Here is a 17,556-nt window from a genome sequence, read left to right on the forward strand (position 1 = left end):
TGGTATTTTACATCCTCTTCTAAAGTCAAGAGATCTCATTTTGAATATGGAGGTTTGCAGGAAGTTGCTGGCATAGAATTTTGAAAATTGTAGTCCTTTTGTATGACAGTTTTACAGTGTCCTTCCTAAATTGAAACACAGTTCTTACCCAGTGCAGGGCAAACATTCAAGGGGAGGAAATGAAATTTTATGAAGCAATTACTTTGTTCAATACAAGATTCAGTGGGACTTTCCTGGTCCAGCCACCCCCAGTTTGCTTTAGCTTTATTTTCATTTTTTAGACACTGTCTTTCTTCCCATCCTAACCTTCACTGGATTTCACAATTTGAGTTTTTCATCATAGTTTTAGGGGCTTTTTACTATATAAACACATGGTGAACAGGTCTTGAATGTGTTGCATTCTAGGAAAAAAAGGACTTAGATAAGAAAATAAATTTAGTGTTGATATTCAGGGACAGTGGGCCTCTTTCACTCTTGTTCCAGGCAGGGAAACCTTAGGCTTAGCTATGGAAAACCCTGGCTGAAAATCCCTGGCTAAAAAGCCAACGATGAGTCACTAATTTTCTAAAAGTTACTACTAAGACAAACATGTGTTAAGATTCATATGATTGCATTTCCATTTGTAGCAGTAAAAATATCCCATTAACTAATTTTTTAATAGTAATATGACAGGAATTTTAAAAATCCCTCTGTGCAATATTCAGGTCATAAATTTGTACAGAGCTTTAATAAATTTTAAATGGTCAAGGAGAAGTATTTCTTCTTTGAAGGAAGCAGGATTTTAGGTCATGTAGTAAATACAAGTTACAAATTAGTTGCTTTTTCATTATTTTTAATTACAAAATCAGCCAATTGCTGGCGTTTATAGTCTCAGTTGACCCAGAAAAATCAGTGGGAATAATCCCAATAGCCTTTAGGTTACCCTAAGGTTTGTTCAGAGAAAAATTTTCTAAGACAAATGCAAAATACCAGAAGTTTTTAAAGTGTCAAGTCAATTAGGAAACTTTTCTACTGGATAACATCGGTTGTATGCATGTTTACTGTTGAATTTTAGGTGTGTGGCTAAAAGGCAGTGTAGACTCAAACAATGAGCAGTTTTTGTTGCACATGGTTGTTGGAACAGATTTTCAAATTGTGAAAAATGCAGTCTCAAAACCATGTTAGCAAAGCTGAAAACATTTTTATCTGGAAAACCTAATCCTCTTTATCAGAATTACCAGTTCACTGGTTGTGTATATTTGGAATGTTATTGGGTCTCTACACAGGAGACAAAGCTTTAATTCATTCCTTTATTCACACAGACAAGCTTTCTTCATTTTTAGTCAGACATAGGAGCCATACTTGGTGTTAGTCACTAATGTACGTTATATTTTGAGATGCAGTACAATTAAAACTTGTTTTCTGGTTACAGAAACTAATCTCTGAAGTGAAAATTCAAGTGGATAACCAGATCCAAGGTCTTCATTTCAATATCACAGCGATCTGTCCTGATGGAAGTAAAAAAACTGGCATGGAAGGATGCAAACATGTGGAATATAATAAAGAAGTATGTTGATAGTTCTCATTCTTCAAGGAACTGGAATACTTATTTTTCTGTTTGGTTGGGTTTCAATGGTGTGAAATCTTCTAGGGATTTACTTAAACTGAAAATGGATTTATGTGATTAATGATCACAGGCTCTCTATTATTCTCTGGGTTTATTTTTCCTGAATCTTATTTTAATTCTCACTAATCCCATGGAACTAAGGCTCAAAGCTTTTCCTGAAAGCTAACGTCCATTAAAACTTTCCTTCTTTGTCCTCCACTGGGCACAACCACCACATCCATTGTGATGAAATCTGTACGTAAAGAGGTTGAAAGATAATCACCCAGTGGAAAAAAAATCACTGGAATTTGTGTTCCTGGGACTGTACTGGATGTCACCTTTCTCTCTTCTTGCTTTACTAGTCTTCCTGCACAATCAGGGTTGTGGATAATTAGTTTATTTTATAAATCAAATTAATAAAATAATTTATTCCCATTTGAATTGGTGACACCTACTGAATGAAACAGAGCGTCATGCAGCATGAAAATGCAGGGGAAGATGTCTGGCTGAGGTAAAGAACATGGTTTTCTTCCCAGAAAAACTTCTCTGTGCCTTGAAATATTTATTTAATTGTTTGGACTACTGGAGTAATTCTTTTCGCTTGCCAGGAAGAAGTCTGTGTTTCTAGAGAGCAGGGTCAAGGAGTTCTTTCCTGCTTGACATGTACATATGTCTCAGCTAGTGTGAGAAATAGCTCGTGGCTGTGTTTAGAAATAGCAAAACAAATTAAATGTGTGAATTTTAATATAAATTTGAATGTATTTTATGCTCTTCTGAATTTTGTCTGCATGCTGCTGATTGTAGCTTCTACAATTTACAGGAGATTTACTGGTTTTATTCTTAAAGCATCTTTTCCCCACTGTTGGTCCCTAGGCATGTCATAAGAAATAGGACTGGAATTTGTTCTGTTTAATGAAAAGAAAAATATTTATATCTGTTTCTTTTTAATAAAAGCCAAGCCAGTTGATTGTAAAAGATTGCATGTGGTCCTAAACCTCTACGGCTGTTGAAAATGAGCCATCCTTAAGAGATTAATTTATTTAAACCGTAAATCCTTCTTTCAGTATTTGTTTACAGGCAATATGCTTTTCCTTAATTCTCACATTCCTTTCATTGTCTAATCATTCTTCCTTTCTTTTCTTACCAAAATACAAAGTGGATTAAATTCTGGAAGAATCCTGTGGCCTCTTCAGGGTGCAAAACTAACTTTGGCTATGTGTCATAGTGTTGTAATTATTTAGTCACCACAGGTTCAATCTCTCTGCTGCTGTGTTTAGAATCAAATTTCTCGACTCATTTGTATGACATGATTTTCCCTTTCCTCCCATTTCCCTGCTATTCTTCCAGTACTGTTTTGTACATGAAGATGATGTTTTCTGGCAGGGCTCTGTGTTGAATAAAAAGCACATTCCTTAGCTGCAGCCTGTCCTCCCCACATGATATGCACCTGCTGTATGAATTAATTTCTCTATCACCACACTTTTGCAATGCAACTCAAGGGAAGAAATCTTAATGCATGGAGAGTGTGGGCTACTGAGGGGTTATGTGTGTAGTGGCACATTTGAGAAATGAGAAGAAGAAAAGCAAAGGGTGAGACAAAGCCTGTGTGCCCCCTCAATATGACATTAAGTGCATGTTTCTGCACAGCATTCTTCTCCTGTTGTCCGTGTAGGCAGCCGCAGCCCCACTTGCCACAAAGCCACCATTGTCCCCGAGGGCTGGGTTCTTCTCGTGTGGGGGCGCAGCGGGAGGGAGAGACAGTGATGAGAGATGAATGGCCTCAGTATTTGCGGGTAGTTTTAGCCTCATATATAATCAGTTTCTCGGGGTTTCTCCTTTTTTATTTGGAAATCTTTATTTTTTGATAGTAAAGATTAAAGGTGCTTACTTCTCTTGTATCACTTCTCACTTTTTCCTCCTGTTTACATTTTTTTTGTGAGGAAACGAGAAAAAGTTGCTTTACAACAGGAAGATGAAAAAATTCAAAACCTTAGAGAGAATACCCTGTCAGAAGCATAGTGGTCAAAAAAAAAAAAAAAAAAGCTAAGAAATAATTGTAAAATACAAGATTGATATCTAGTGTGTCACACATTTCAGAGCTGTCAAAAACTTTTAGGGGTGATTGATGGAAACTTTAGGCAATCACCCAACCACTAAAATGATCCTGAGTCCTGTACCAGGATTACAAAAAGCCGTGGGGGCTGCTGCTGCAGTGGGCACTGCTGGGATGAGGACCTGGAGGATGGTGGGGATGGCCATGACATGGCCTTGAGCCTGGCACTGGGTCCATGGAATTGGAAAAAGTAACTGCTAACATATGAGTTGTTTCTGTGTTTTAGTAGGGGTAGCCAGGGCCATCCAAAAACCTGTGTGATTTATATGTGCGTGACCAAATCTGCAACAGGACATTCATAGATTCTTTTTATGCAGAGTATCTCTGGTTTTGTTTGCATATTGTCTTGCTCAATCTTGTCCCAATTCTTACCTGAATATTCCTGTGATATAAAAGAATATACACTTTAAATAATAGCAGGAAGATGGTGATGACATTTCTATTTCCATTTAATTTGTATTAAACTTCTCTTTTGCAACTATGCTTTCTTAACTTGAAAAGAGGACTTCTATTAATCCTGTTGTTAGGATTTTAACTGTACTTGTGATGCCTATCATTACTAATATATCATGTTTGACAAGTGACCACTGTGTATTTTGCTATTATCAGCTAGTGCACATTCATATGCAATATAAAATTCAGCTTTATTTATGTGTTAAAGATTTTAAGCAAATGTAAGCAAGAAAATAATATTAGTGTTAAATCTGTCTTTATTTCTTCTTAGGTACTTTTCAATGTATCAGTTACAATGAAAGGATGTCATACAAGTGGAGGAAGAAAATATGTCATACTTAAGCCTATTGGTTTCAATGAAACTGCCATTGTCAATGTGCAGCAAAGCTGTGCCTGCCAGTATGGAGACAGCACAGGGCACAAACGAGTGTGGGCTGATGAAACTTCTCCTGACAGCAAACAGTCCCAGTGCAGTGACAGTAACTGTAGCTCTAACAGAGACACGCTTTCCTCAGAGAAGTGCAGACAACACCAGGACCAACCCATCTGCAGTGGTCAAGGAAATTGCATAGATGGAAAATGTTTCTGCTACAAAAACAAGCTAGGCAAGGTGTATGGCAAGTACTGTGAAATGGATGATTTTTCCTGCCCATATCACCAGGGAAACTTATGTTCTGGTAAGTTACAGTGTTGATGTCTGTATTTTCTTGGTTTGTTTTTTTTTATGAAGCTACTTTACATGGTGCAGCTGAAAACAATGATATAAGGCTGTCAAGAACTAGAATTGTTTGTGCAGAATTACTATGGGAAATGTCCTGAACTTCCTGTTAGGAATTCACACTCCTGGACTCTTCTTCACCACAGGTTTACTGTCTTCTAAATTTCACCACCATTTTCTAGGGGACACATTGATTTTTTTCTGAAGTTTAGCTATTTTAATATTTAAATCTCAAAATTCTTAATAAGTAATGATACTGATTTCTGAAACAAAAATAAAATTATTCCAGGAAGTTATTTGATACATTTCAGTATAATGGAAATATGAGATACTGAGAGATTAGGAAGGGATCATAACTTCCAGGTGAGGTTTTGATTTTCTACCACCCTAAATCAGTCCTGTGAGACATACATTGGCACTTGATTTCAAATACTGGTATAAACATGAACACTGTAGGGAGTGCCTGCTTCAGAAAGGAGACTCTAAGTGAAACAGAGTTGTTAGAAATTTTCATTCTTTTTGTAGTCCACTTTATGGTAGGGAAGAGGGAAAAAAAAAGGAAAAGGAAATGGAAATGGAGATGCAAATGGAAATGGAAATGGAGATGCAAATGGAAATGGAAATGGAAATAGAACTGGAAATGGAAGTGGAAAATGAAAAGGAAGGAAAGAACCTGGCCTGTGCACATGAACTTTATACTCTTTCTTCCACTGAATCTTGCTGTTTATTTAAATGGAATGTTTTCTTGCTAAAGAGAAGTTTGTTTAGTTTGCCTGAAGACTATTTTCCTGGTCATTGTGTAATTCCTAATCTCCATTGTTTTGATCCAAAGCAAAAGAGCAGAATTTTAGTAAAGGGTTTTAGGGTGACATCATAGTAGCAATTTATGCTCAATTTAACAGTGAACAGCACCCTTCAATATTGATCATGCCAGTAACTTCAGTCCAAGCTGTTAACTTAAAAACTAATTAGAAAGTCCAGGTCTAAATTTGCTCCTTTCAAGGTAAAGCACAAGCAATATAAATGTATCCATCTAAAATTTGTTTTCTGTGTTTTCATGGAAACATATGACTCCAGCCTCTCTGTGTTGTAGGTAATGGTGAATGTGAAGGTGGTAAATGCAAATGCTTTGCTGGCTGGGAAGGTGATCGTTGTGAGTGCTCATCACAATCAGCAAAGCTCTGCCTGAATTCAAAGGGCCAAATTTGCAGTGGAAGAGGAAAATGTGTATGTGGAAAGTGTGAGTGCACAGACCCAAGAAGTTTTGGCCGTTTCTGTGAATATTGCCCTACTTGTAACAAAGCCTGTGAAGAAAACTGGTAGGTTTCTTGTGCTAGACTTGACTTTTTCACTCCCTAGTATTGAAACATGAAGGAATATTTCTGCTTATATTTCTTAGTTATTTAGATTGTAGGAAATTGGTACAATTCATACTTGATACTTCTCTGTGTAGTTGGATTCACACTGGCAATTAAGAAAATTGCATGTCAGCATCTATTTTAACCATACTTCGTATGAGATCTCCTGGGTAGGAAATAAAACTATAAGTTTGTATTTTTAAAAATGGAAAATAGATCCTACTTTTGAATTCCACCAAGTCCAGTAATATCCTCCACATTTGTTTCTGCACACTCCTTGTGCTTCTCAGCTGAAAGAAAGTGGTGTGGAGCTAGAGCAGTACTTGTGGATTGTCACTGCCATTGATTAGCAGAGCAGAGCTGGTCCTACCCAGAGAACAACATTCTTCATTGCTCAGTTTTGAAACACTTAGTCTTTGCCATGCTAGTCTTAGAGCATGTCATTTTTCCTTACTCATGTAAAGGAAGGGACAGTGTGGAGGTCAAAACTGAGCAAGCCCAGGAGGTGACAAGCTAGACTAGACCCTCAGTGGTGCACTCTGTGGTCCTGGCACAGAGAGCAAATGAAGGTCTTTCCTTGGGCACGGCTCTTCTGCACCCTCTCATCACACCATGTAATGTTGTGCGTCTCACTTGGTGCAGAGGGTGAAAGATCAGCCTTTCATTGTAAAGGTAATTGTGCTCAAAACAGAATCATTGTTTATTTGTATTTATTTCAATTATATCTCATCTGGTGAAAATGCTGGAGAACCAAGCTTGGCCACATCTGGAAAGGTTGCTGCTAAGATTTCACTAGATAAAATGCACTTAACTGGTCTTAACCTTTCTGGCTTACATTTGTTCAAAGTCACTGTGAAATGTGTGCCTTTAATAAATTTAGAAGATGGCATACCTTCATTAAAAATTCAGTTAGGGCTTTTTTAGGGATCTCTTGTGGCATCTGTCTCCTTCAGGGCTATACAGTGAAGACAGTAAGACTGAGGACATTGTCTCCCACTTGTTGTGCTCTCTCTCTAAACTGCCCAGAAGTGCAGACTTATTTGGCTTTGTCTTAACATAAGACCCAAAAATTATTGACAAAACTGTGTTTCCTCTACCTACCTACTTCTTCAATTCCAGCATGCATCTGAATGAGATTGATAGGTAAGGAAAGACTAGAAAGTGGAGGCTGAAAGCTGAAGAAAGCTGGGCCTTAGCTACACCATTGCATCACAAAAGGCAGAGCAAGGATTGGGTGAAGGTGGCTCAGAGCCAAAGACATGTTTTAGTTTGCAGCTTCTGACTAGTTGGTTCTGAGAAGCATCAGGGGGATAAAATACTGAGAGAGGCATCACATTTCAGAAAAAAATAAATAAATGTCGCAATGTTTTTACTAACAACAGGAAAGCATTATGTGCAAGCAATACGTCAGCCTGTTGATACAATCTCTTAAAGGGGAATGCAGAGAAAGACAGGTTTTCAATTATAATTTTTATTTTACAGGAACTGTGTGCAGTGCTATCATTCTAATAATGCATCTCAAGTCATACTTGACCAGTGCACAACCTCATGCACTTACCTACTGCATTATATTGATAATACTTCAGGTAAGTGGCATTTTCTAGGTAATTTTAATAAGAGAGTTAGTTATTGAATCTGCCAGTGTTAGAATGTCTTTCAGAAGTATATCACATTATTGCAATAACAAAAAAAGAAAGCAGGAAAAAGAGAAAAATCATTCATAGCTTTAGGGAAAGTAAAAGATAAATAATAACAGGAAATAAGATTGTCAAGCATTGCTAAGTTCAGTTTTCCCAGCTCCTCGAGAAGTCACGTCTAATAATGATGAATCCTGCCTGAGCAATGCTTAAAGAAATATTTATAAAAATTTGTTATGGCATCTGTATATTTTATTACTTTGACCATGCTTATAGTATTTGACATTACCAGAAACAGGAAAGAAAGAAGTAGAATGCTTACCTCAAATTCAGTAATGTTTAAAAGCTCCTTTCAAGTATAAAAAACTGCAGTTATGAGGTCTGTGGAAGAACAAAATCTTTTTAAATAAAATCTCACGAAGTTTAATCACTCCGTGCAGCAATTAAAATGCAGGTAAATGGTTACCTTTTGTTAAACCTTAACATATATATATAAATTCTTTTATATTACAGTTCATCAATGAGAAAACTAATTGTGAATACTTTTTTTATGACTTTAGTATTAAGGAAAGCTTACTGTATTAGTCTACCAGTAAGGAGAGCACTGGACAAGGATTCAATAAAACACATTTTCTTTCAAATTTTACCTGTGATCTTCACTGTTGTCTTGTGAAGATTAAATTCTCTCAGTGCCAAACATCTCTAATATTTCATCCTCTCTCCTTCAGCTATAAACTCACTGGTCTACAGAGAATTTATGGTGGGCAATACAATGAAGCCTGAATTCTGTAGATTAAAGGAATAATTGTTTCACTGTTTTTCTACCATGGATCTTGATTTGAATTGCCTTTCTTGATACTGCCCAACTTTAAAAGCTTGCATATGATAACTTTTCCTCTTAATTTCCCTTTATTTATTTTCCCTTAATTTTTATCAGGCTTGTATTACATTTGTGCAGCATTACTAAGCAGTGGTGGATATGCCTGTGTTGGAGGGATGTTCCTGTTCCATATATTAGGCTTTACCCATGTGTTTTCCTTTCATTGCAGATTGTTTCTCTGGACGAAACTACTTTAGAGTCTTTTCCATAATCTTTATAGTTACCTTTCTGATCGGGTTGCTTGTTGTCCTTATCATCAGGCAGATCATTCTGCAGGGGAGTAGCAATAAAGTTAAATCTGCATCTGATTACAGAGTATCTACGACAAAGAAGGTAATTGATTTCAGAGCCATCATCTTCAGTAATCTTTTTCTTGCATATAAAAGTTAGCTAATTGCTGATAAAAATTGTATCTTCTCCTTCAAGGATAAGATGTTTTTGCCTACAGTTTGTACAAGAACAGTAACATACAGACGTGACAAACCAGAGGAAATAAATATCGACATCAGCAAGTTGCGATTAAACGAAACTTTCAAGTGTGAATTCTGAAGACTGCAAATGTCTATTTCCATCATGCTCGACTTTTAAGAAATTACCTTTTTTACTCTGTGGGAGTCTTGACTGTTGCCATATGGTTTTGTGTTGTGCATTTTGTTGAATACTGTAACAAAGTGACATGTAAACATATTCACATTATGTGATTATGTTTGGAACTATAGCTGCTGTATTTTTTTAAATTTTTTGAAAGAGAAATGTGCGTTACTACTGTTCAGAAACATTAGTGTTGATGTAGCACTTTAGCATATTCTAATTTATTTAGTTGTGGCCTAGAATGTAGATACAAACTGGTCTGACAAAGCACTGATCTCACTCTACATGTAGCTAGTACTGATGTGCTCTGTGGGAATGGACAAAAGCTGTGACTGAAGTATTAACATTGCTGTATATTATAGCAATAGATGAAACTATTAAAATGCTCTTTAATAGAGTAAATGGTACTTTTATAGTTCTCTCAGTTGACAGATTCCACTAATTTGTCTGCTTATTCCTCTTATCTTTTCCTCATAAAAATGATGGGGTTAAATGAGTGTTTAGTTCCTGGTGTAGGTGTATGTTGTATGTGTATATGTACACATATGCATGCGCACACAGGTAAATTATATATTTTATAGGGTTTTTTTGTATGGATGATGTCATTTATATGTGATAAAGAGTCATTTTAAGCTTTTTTATTTGTTTTAATATAATGCCCCCATTTTATACAAAATTTAAGGTGTTTGGAAACTGAGTGCCTACAGAAAATGAGAGTTCCTTTACCCAACAGCATAGTCTACATGATGATCACTGCCAGCAGACTACGCCTTTAGAGTCAACAGCATCAAATCCATTGCAAATAGATAAATTACACCAGAGCTGTGTTTGGTTTGCTAGCTACATGTCAGTGTTTTGCCAAATAAGGACTTGGATCTTTTTATATGATGTCAGGCATAAGTCTGATTCTACATGTGCTCTTTTTCTCTATGTAAATTAGTTGATGAGATTAGGTTTTCTAGGATTTTTGTAACCACTTCAGTTTTTGTGACTGTGCATTGAGAAGTGTGTCCAGTGTGTAATGGAGAAAAGAACCTACAGACTAGAAGAAAGTGAGGAAAATAAGAGTCTTTTTCTCCAAACACATTAGTTGGCTTTATAAATATGGATCAGAGTCTGTCTTCAGAAATGTGCAAAACTCTTCCAAACATGGCGGGACCAATATAAGCTTATCTGAGAGCAGAATGGAAGCTACAAAATCAAGCAGAAGCATCTTTTTTTTATCCCTGAAACCAGCTAGAGTGGTAGAACACATGTTATTGTTATATGCTTGTTGGAAGTGTCAGTCTGATTTACTAACTCTATGCTGCTGAAACCCTAAGAAAATCTGATCAATCTCTAATGCACTAAAACCTGGCTGGCAAAAAGAAAAATCATCTCAGAAGACAGTGTATAATTTCACCAACATTTATTACTAGTACTAAATACTATTTGTCATAGATAAGAGTTACAGAAACAAAGCAGGACTTCCTTATGTGCTGTCTTTAGAAATTACTTGTATTTCCTATTCTGTATTTCTTCTATAAATTCCCACTGAAACCTGAGGACTGTGAGGATTGAAAGGAAGGCGGGGTGTAGAAAAATGGTGAGTGTTTTATAAGTGTTAAGTTTCTTGGGTAGTAGATCAAGTGGGATTGAGAAAAATAATACACAGACAATGGGCCTTTCATTAGTCATAAAAGCTTAGGGATTGTTTTTTTAAAAAATGTGTAAATTGGACTATTAAATGTTTTTAAAGCAGTCTCTGAAGTAGGTCCTGAGTTTTCTACCACACAGGTAAAATTATCTCATTTAACAAAAAGAGTGTTTCTTTACACTGACCCTGACTTTAGTGTTAGCTTAATTGTAGAACCTTAGTTAGAGATTAATTCTGTAGTCTACCAAAGACACCTTAAACTCTCATTTTCTTTTAAAATGTATAGGACCATTTTCCTCCTATGTAAATTAAAATATTTCAAACAACTGGTTTTGGTGGGATAAAGATAAAAGATTGATAAAGGTTTACCTGCTCTTACCCTTGTCACAATTCATGGCTATTTGTGAGTGGGAAACAATCTCTGCTTGTCTATTTAACTTAAATTTTAAAAATGCGTAGTGGAGAATATCTAAGTATGTAAAAAATAGGTAAATTATGTTCTTTAAACAGTGTGATAAACCCTTAAAAAAAAAGATTCTTCAGAATCTATTTTCACCCCATACTGGCCTTTAAAGCATGTACTAAAGCATTTACTGAACTGATAAATATATTTTTTTCTTTAGAAATTACTTTTCACTGTTAGAGGGAGTTCATTTTTGTGGGTAAGGGATAATGGAACTGGGTTCTTGGTGGAAGAAAGACTTGAGCTTTCTTCCACCAAGAAGCTGTAATACCCATCTTCCAGACACATCACATCATGCTGCTACTGCTTTTCTTCTGTAGCACTTGGCATTGGACTGCTGCCTGTGAAGGGGCATGGCCAGTATTTCCTTATCAGACACCTGCCTGAATGTTTAAAATGCTCTGATCAAAAAGAGCGGGCTCACAGGACAAATTGCACTGTAAACAGCATGCTGTCCTGAGATTTAAAAAAATGTATATAAATAACAAAAAAAAAAGGAAAAGGAAAAAAAAAAGAAAAAGGCTTTCTTGCATCTCCCTCATGGTTTTGCTGTATTGTGGAAGAGGCTGGTGAAAGAGAATAAGCTGCTGCTAATGTGACAGGTCAAGGCTTTTAGAAGGCCCGTGGGGAGCTTATACAGAGCAGGATTCTTGGGAGGAGGCTTTGTTTCTAGGGATGGAATCTATCCATGAGAAACTCTGGCTTTGCTTGGTACTTGTTTCCCTCTGCCTTTGACCATGTTTTTCAGAAGAGCTGCTGCAGGAGATGAATAGCTCAACAAAAGCCTCACTATTTAGGGAGCTGTGTTCCCTCAGCACATGACCTTAAATGAGAAAGCAGCCTTTAATTCACAGGAATTTCTTCAGTGATTGCAGAAGGACTGTGCTTCCTATAGTGCTTAATATGGGAGATATTAAAGACAAATTACTTCATATTAGTTTTCAATGTATTGTACGTCAAAGATGTTCATAAAAATAGGGGGAAAAATAACTAACCTTAGAACAGAGTGTTCCAAAGTTCTCAAATAACATTTCTTATACTGGGCTTTTTCAAAAAAAAAATTTCGAAAGAAGTCAAATAATTCTACTGAGTGCTTATATCCAAAAATATACCAGCAGATCCTGCTGCATCTCATCATTGGTTTGGGGAATTGTTTTTAGATTTGGTCCCACAAATGAAGCATGTGCATGACTTTTCACAGCATATTTGTTACTGTTAAAATCCATATGTATACTTTCCAAATACTAGTCCCCTTTTTTAACCTTTGACCTGTTATTTGTCTGACACTTCAGAAATTGCTTGTTTGTGTAATTAAAATGTATTTAACTTCAGATTTTTTTGAGTACTATAAAATGAAGAAATGCTGTGAAATAGTTCTTTCCAAGCATCATGGCTACACTAATAAGATTGCTGCAGATTGTGTGGGAAAATAGCTGTTTCATCCAGAAAACGTGCACATGGTATGCAAGGAATTTTCATTGTGCCCAGCTGAAATTCCTTACATTTGCAAGGACGTTAAAAATGAACCTTAAAAAGGAAGGATGTTCGTATGGGCATAGTTTACATTTTAGCTATTATTTACAACTGGATTTATTTTTTCCTCTCTATGATGTCATGAAAACCTGCTATGTAAAGCATTCTTCTGACTGCAATGGAAAAATATTATTTTCCCAATCTGATAATATATAATATTTATTTCCTGCCTAGTGTGCATGTTTTGCAAACCATGGAGTAAATGTGTGTAACAGCTTCAAGCAACCCTCCATCCTAAACTAGACATAGAGTCTGGTGATGCCCAGGGCAGAGACATGCCAGGGTATGGCTGCCTGTGTGGAGACTTCAGTAGGGACAGTGCTGGGGCTCCCCACAGCATCCCTGCAGAAATGGTGCTCTGAGATCTCGCTTCACCTTTTGTCAGGGCAGGAAGCCTTTTCAGAGTGGGTTGGCTTGGCAGTGGTGGTGCCTGAGGTTTGCATCGCAGGCACTTGGCCCCAGACTGGGACTGCATTGTGTGCAATCTGAACCCTAAGGCTGCAGGCCTTTTGCATCTTTATTCATCAAAAATGCCTGCACACAACCCAGCAAGGGACAGCCTGTAAACATGTATGCTGCAGACCTCCATTAAAGCTCCTGGGGAGCGTTTGGGCACCTGCCCGTTGACTTCCCACCAGCCCCTGGATCTCCAGCAGCCAGCCTTAAGGAATGTAAGCAGTGGCTGTAAAGGGCACTTCTCCCAGAGGCATTTGTGCTGAGTTGGTGCTGGGTGACTCCTACTCTGTCCCGACTGGGAGTGACGCCTGGTGACAATGTCCTGGCCACTGTTTTGCAGCAGAGGGGAAAGCAGAAAAGAAGCAATACTTAAGAAAAACACTAATTTTTATTTCTGATCTTGAGACTGCTCTGATGCACAGGTGTCTGTTGGTTCTTACAGAGAACTGAAATTCATGGAGAGGCGGGAAAAAGGTTAAAGTTAACCAGTGGGAATGCATATTTATAGCATGCCAGATCAGTGGGCAAGCTAGCCCACTGAGAACAAGCCAGGTCAGAATGGTTGGCCTGCCTGGGGGGGTTGTGGGGGGGGAAGAAAAAACCTTAAATTTCTAGATTCTTAAGCTTTCTGCTGGTCTGAATTTCATGTTCTCTTTGTTTCCTTTTCTGAACATGCTTTAAAAAAAGGTACTATTAAAAAAAAAAGTATGTGGCATTTTTTAAAATAATTACTTCTGTCCAAATTCTAACATTTCATCCTGTATCATATTTCAGCTATTAAATACCTATATCATATTTCAGCTATTTCCATAATATCTTGAAGGGAGATGCTTAAAAATGAGTCTTTTGCAGAGGCATTAGTATTGGATGAATTCACTGTGCTGACATCTTCACTCTTACCTACTACTGCTTCAAAAATAATGCAACTTTAAAATGTCTTACTTAGCGATTGTGTGACAGCTATTAATACTACTACAGTTTTAAACTTTCTATTTAACATATACTACCTTTTGTAAAAAATAAATATAGAGAGATAAATAATGTGTGTCTAGATTTTATGCATAGAGAATGTTAGTAAGGGAAGAGGTTTTAAATTTGATAACTTCTTACTGCTTATTTTACATTTTGAATGATACTTTTAAATCACTACTTTTGTTCATCTGGAAATATATTGGATATTTTATTATTTAAAATAGTATACTTTTATAGCTGTTTTATTAATTTCAGTTGACTACTAACTTTTATTGTGGTATTTATTAATGAGTTACACTGTAGCATATTGAGATGTTTATTTTTCTATCAGAGCTGTAACAGCTATGACATAGCATTATTTTAATGCAACATCATTGTACTTGCTCTCTAAAAAATAAAATCAATATTTAATCCTTATGGATTTTTCATATTTTTGATATTAAATATATCTGGGACAAGAAAGAGGTGTTAATCTGCTTTTAAAAGTATAAAGCACATTTACTGAGGTGTACTGATATCTGCAAAGGGAAAATATGATTGTGGTTATTTTAAAATTGAACAACACCGTGTCCAAGGAGATAAAATACAAAGAATACTTTGTTTATCAGATGTAGGCAAATGAGTAGATGCACATTCAGGATGAATTTTGAGAAGATGGGAAGGAGCAAAAAACTATCAGTTTGGGGGTGCAGCTGGTTTACCTTACCCAACCCATCTGAAACCTGAAAGCACCAGGAGGTGCTAGTAGTTTGCAGAAGACAAGATACTTCCTGTGTAAATACAATCTCTAGATTGATAAGTGGTTGTGATAGCCTCTCTTTTCCCTTGCTCTGTTAGGTGGTAGAGGAGCTAGATTTTTGGGAATGGGTAAATCTCTGCAGATGCCTCATCTCTGCCACTCACTGCACACTTGGGTCACTTCACGAGTACTGGTGAAAATATGTCATGGAGGGGAAGATTCTCTCATTCTCTCCATGTGCAGAATATGTCACAGCATTTGCTTTGCACAGTGGCACAAAATTGCTCTTTAAAATGATTTAGATAATTAAAATTTGCCATGATGCCTCAGTAAGAGACATCTGTGGCACTAAGACACCTGCCAAACATCACTGGTAAAACTGGCCATCCATGCTGCTAACATAATCCAGTTTTTGCTTTAGGAGTGAGAGAGAATCAAGTGACAACTGGATGTGTTCTCAATCATCATGTAGCTTAATATCCAACAAAAGAGAAACACTAAGAAAAAGTCAAAACTGGAAGAAAAAAAATTATCTCAGGGAAAATCTGTAAATCTTTTTTGCTTCTTTTATCAAAGCAAGGAACATCATCTTAATATATGCATGGTGAGACTATGTCTGAAAATTTCCTTTCACAGATGCCATAATCAACCTTCACTGACACCCAGAGCAAGCAGGAGCAGCAAGTCCTATAAACAGAAATACACCTTTTCCTTGAAAGCTCTTTATTGGAAAAACATTCATATTATCATTACTCAGAGTAAACATAAACCTAGATCTGAATTTCAGATGTAGAATTCAAGAGTATAACTTGAGCCAGAGCTGTAGGCCTCCATTTTGCCATTTGGGAGTAGCTTGAAGCTGAGGTTTTGTTAACTACTTAAGTCTCCCACAGCCAGTGATCCTGGCACCAAGCAGTGTTGGCATATCCTGTATGTTATGAAATGATGGTAAGTGCTCTGTATAAAATCTTTCTTCTTCTTTTCTTTCCTGTGTTTTGTAATCCAGTATTCATGCTTATATACCTTTAAATATCCTGGTCACAACAGGGTGACTGGCATTGTATTTAGACAATTTTTACCCACATACACACAGTGGTCAGCAAGAGTACAGCAGGACCTAAATGTGTCTCTAACCTAACGCAAGTGCTATTTTCTTGCAGATGCCATTGCCAAGGAAAAGGCTTGCTGCCCAGACTCTCCAAAGAGAAAAGAAACCTAAATTACAGCCTCTAAAGCTGGAGGAGGAAAGACATCCTGATTTCAGCCACTTTTATGACACCAGTCATGTAGGTGTATTCTATTACAGAATTTCTCAGCCTGCATGATTCCTTTCATGGTAGCTGCAGAATTTGATCCAATATTCAGAGAGAATGGCATTAGGGAGAGTTGGTTTGAGTGAGTATCTGAATATGCCTGATGACAACCAAAAGATGATGATTAGAATTAAGAACAAAAACTTTGTTAACAGACTGATTTTGACTAGTAAGGAGTTTATCTGACAAGTGGGTGGTTTCTTTTGCTTTCAGGTACTGCAACAAAGACAAGAACCTTGGAAATACATTCCTGCTACCCTGGGTTTAAAACCAAGTAGTTTAATGTATCATATAAAGTAAATAAAAATCTAGTTTTACAGAAACTCAAGTGGTCTGAAGCTGTGATTAGAGCACAGGTGCTGTCAGTGCTTCTGGCAGCTCATCTTCTGTTTGGGAGTGTTGGAGTGGTCGAAGTTGGGTTGGACTATACAGAATTCATATAAAGTAGGCTGACAGTCTGATTTATTAGTACTCAAGAAGCCCCAACATTATCATCTGGTTCCTCATTCCAGGGAAACTGTGGTGGGTGGCAGAAAGCAGAATTTTCCTTATTTTTTGCAAACCATTCTGTCTCCTCAGCACAGAGTATAGCACGGTCTCTGATTATTTTCTTGGCCTTGAACTTCATGATTCATGAAGGACAGTTACTGTTTAATAAAGATGATGTGTATGCAAGCAGATAAAACTAAATTTTTAACCGCAAAAGCCTAATAATGCCAAGTTATGTCACATATGCTTATTGAAATCAGTACTTGTGATGTATTTCTTTCAGCTCCGCAGCTTGCCAAGTCCCCCTTTTGGGGCTCTAAGCCTCATCCTAAGCCTCTTGTTTATGTCTGAGCAATGTAGAGAGCTCAGAACCTGTTTCTGAGTGGTGTTTCTCTGCTTCAAAACTGCTCACAGGAGAAGCCTTTCTCACAAACCCCCTTCTGATTTTTTGGGCTTTGACCATCCCCTTACCACAGGTATTCTGAAAGCATCTCAGGGGCTGTGAGATGTGTGACCTGCTGAGGAGACTGGGGACATGACACTGCATGGGTTTTTCATAAAATTTTTGGACACACTCTTACTTTAGTCTTCTCTAGACAAAGTAGGAATCTCAAAGACCT

At 37.0% G+C, this 17,556-nt stretch overlaps 1 protein-coding gene across 5 annotated transcripts in view; it reads left to right on the plus strand.

Annotated features, from left to right (window-relative positions):
• ITGB8 (integrin subunit beta 8) overlaps nucleotides 1-16,775 on the plus strand; it is a 48,461-nt gene extending 31,686 nt beyond the window's left edge. For 3 of the 5 annotated variants that reach the window (XM_030230456.2, XM_030230443.2, XM_050971709.1), the window contains 7 exons: nucleotides 1,412-1,546; nucleotides 4,423-4,828; nucleotides 5,963-6,188; nucleotides 7,710-7,813; nucleotides 8,914-9,077; nucleotides 16,295-16,420; nucleotides 16,661-16,775. In XM_030230456.2, coding sequence (XP_030086316.1) covers nucleotides 1,412-1,546; nucleotides 4,423-4,828; nucleotides 5,963-6,188; nucleotides 7,710-7,813; nucleotides 8,914-9,077; nucleotides 16,295-16,420; nucleotides 16,661-16,747 — 1,248 coding nt within the window. In that variant the 3' untranslated portion in view covers nucleotides 16,748-16,775. Of the gene's footprint in view, nucleotides 1-1,411; nucleotides 1,547-4,422; nucleotides 4,829-5,962; nucleotides 6,189-7,709; nucleotides 7,814-8,913; nucleotides 9,078-9,170; nucleotides 14,813-16,294 lie in introns of those variants that run through there. The other 2 variants (XM_050971708.1, XM_030230450.2) reach the window with 2 other exon arrangements.
• Nucleotides 16,776-17,556: the final 781 nt, after the last annotated feature.

This window comes from Serinus canaria, chromosome 2 (genome assembly GCF_022539315.1).
Source record: "Serinus canaria isolate serCan28SL12 chromosome 2, serCan2020, whole genome shotgun sequence".
NCBI lineage: Eukaryota > Metazoa > Chordata > Aves > Passeriformes > Fringillidae > Serinus > Serinus canaria.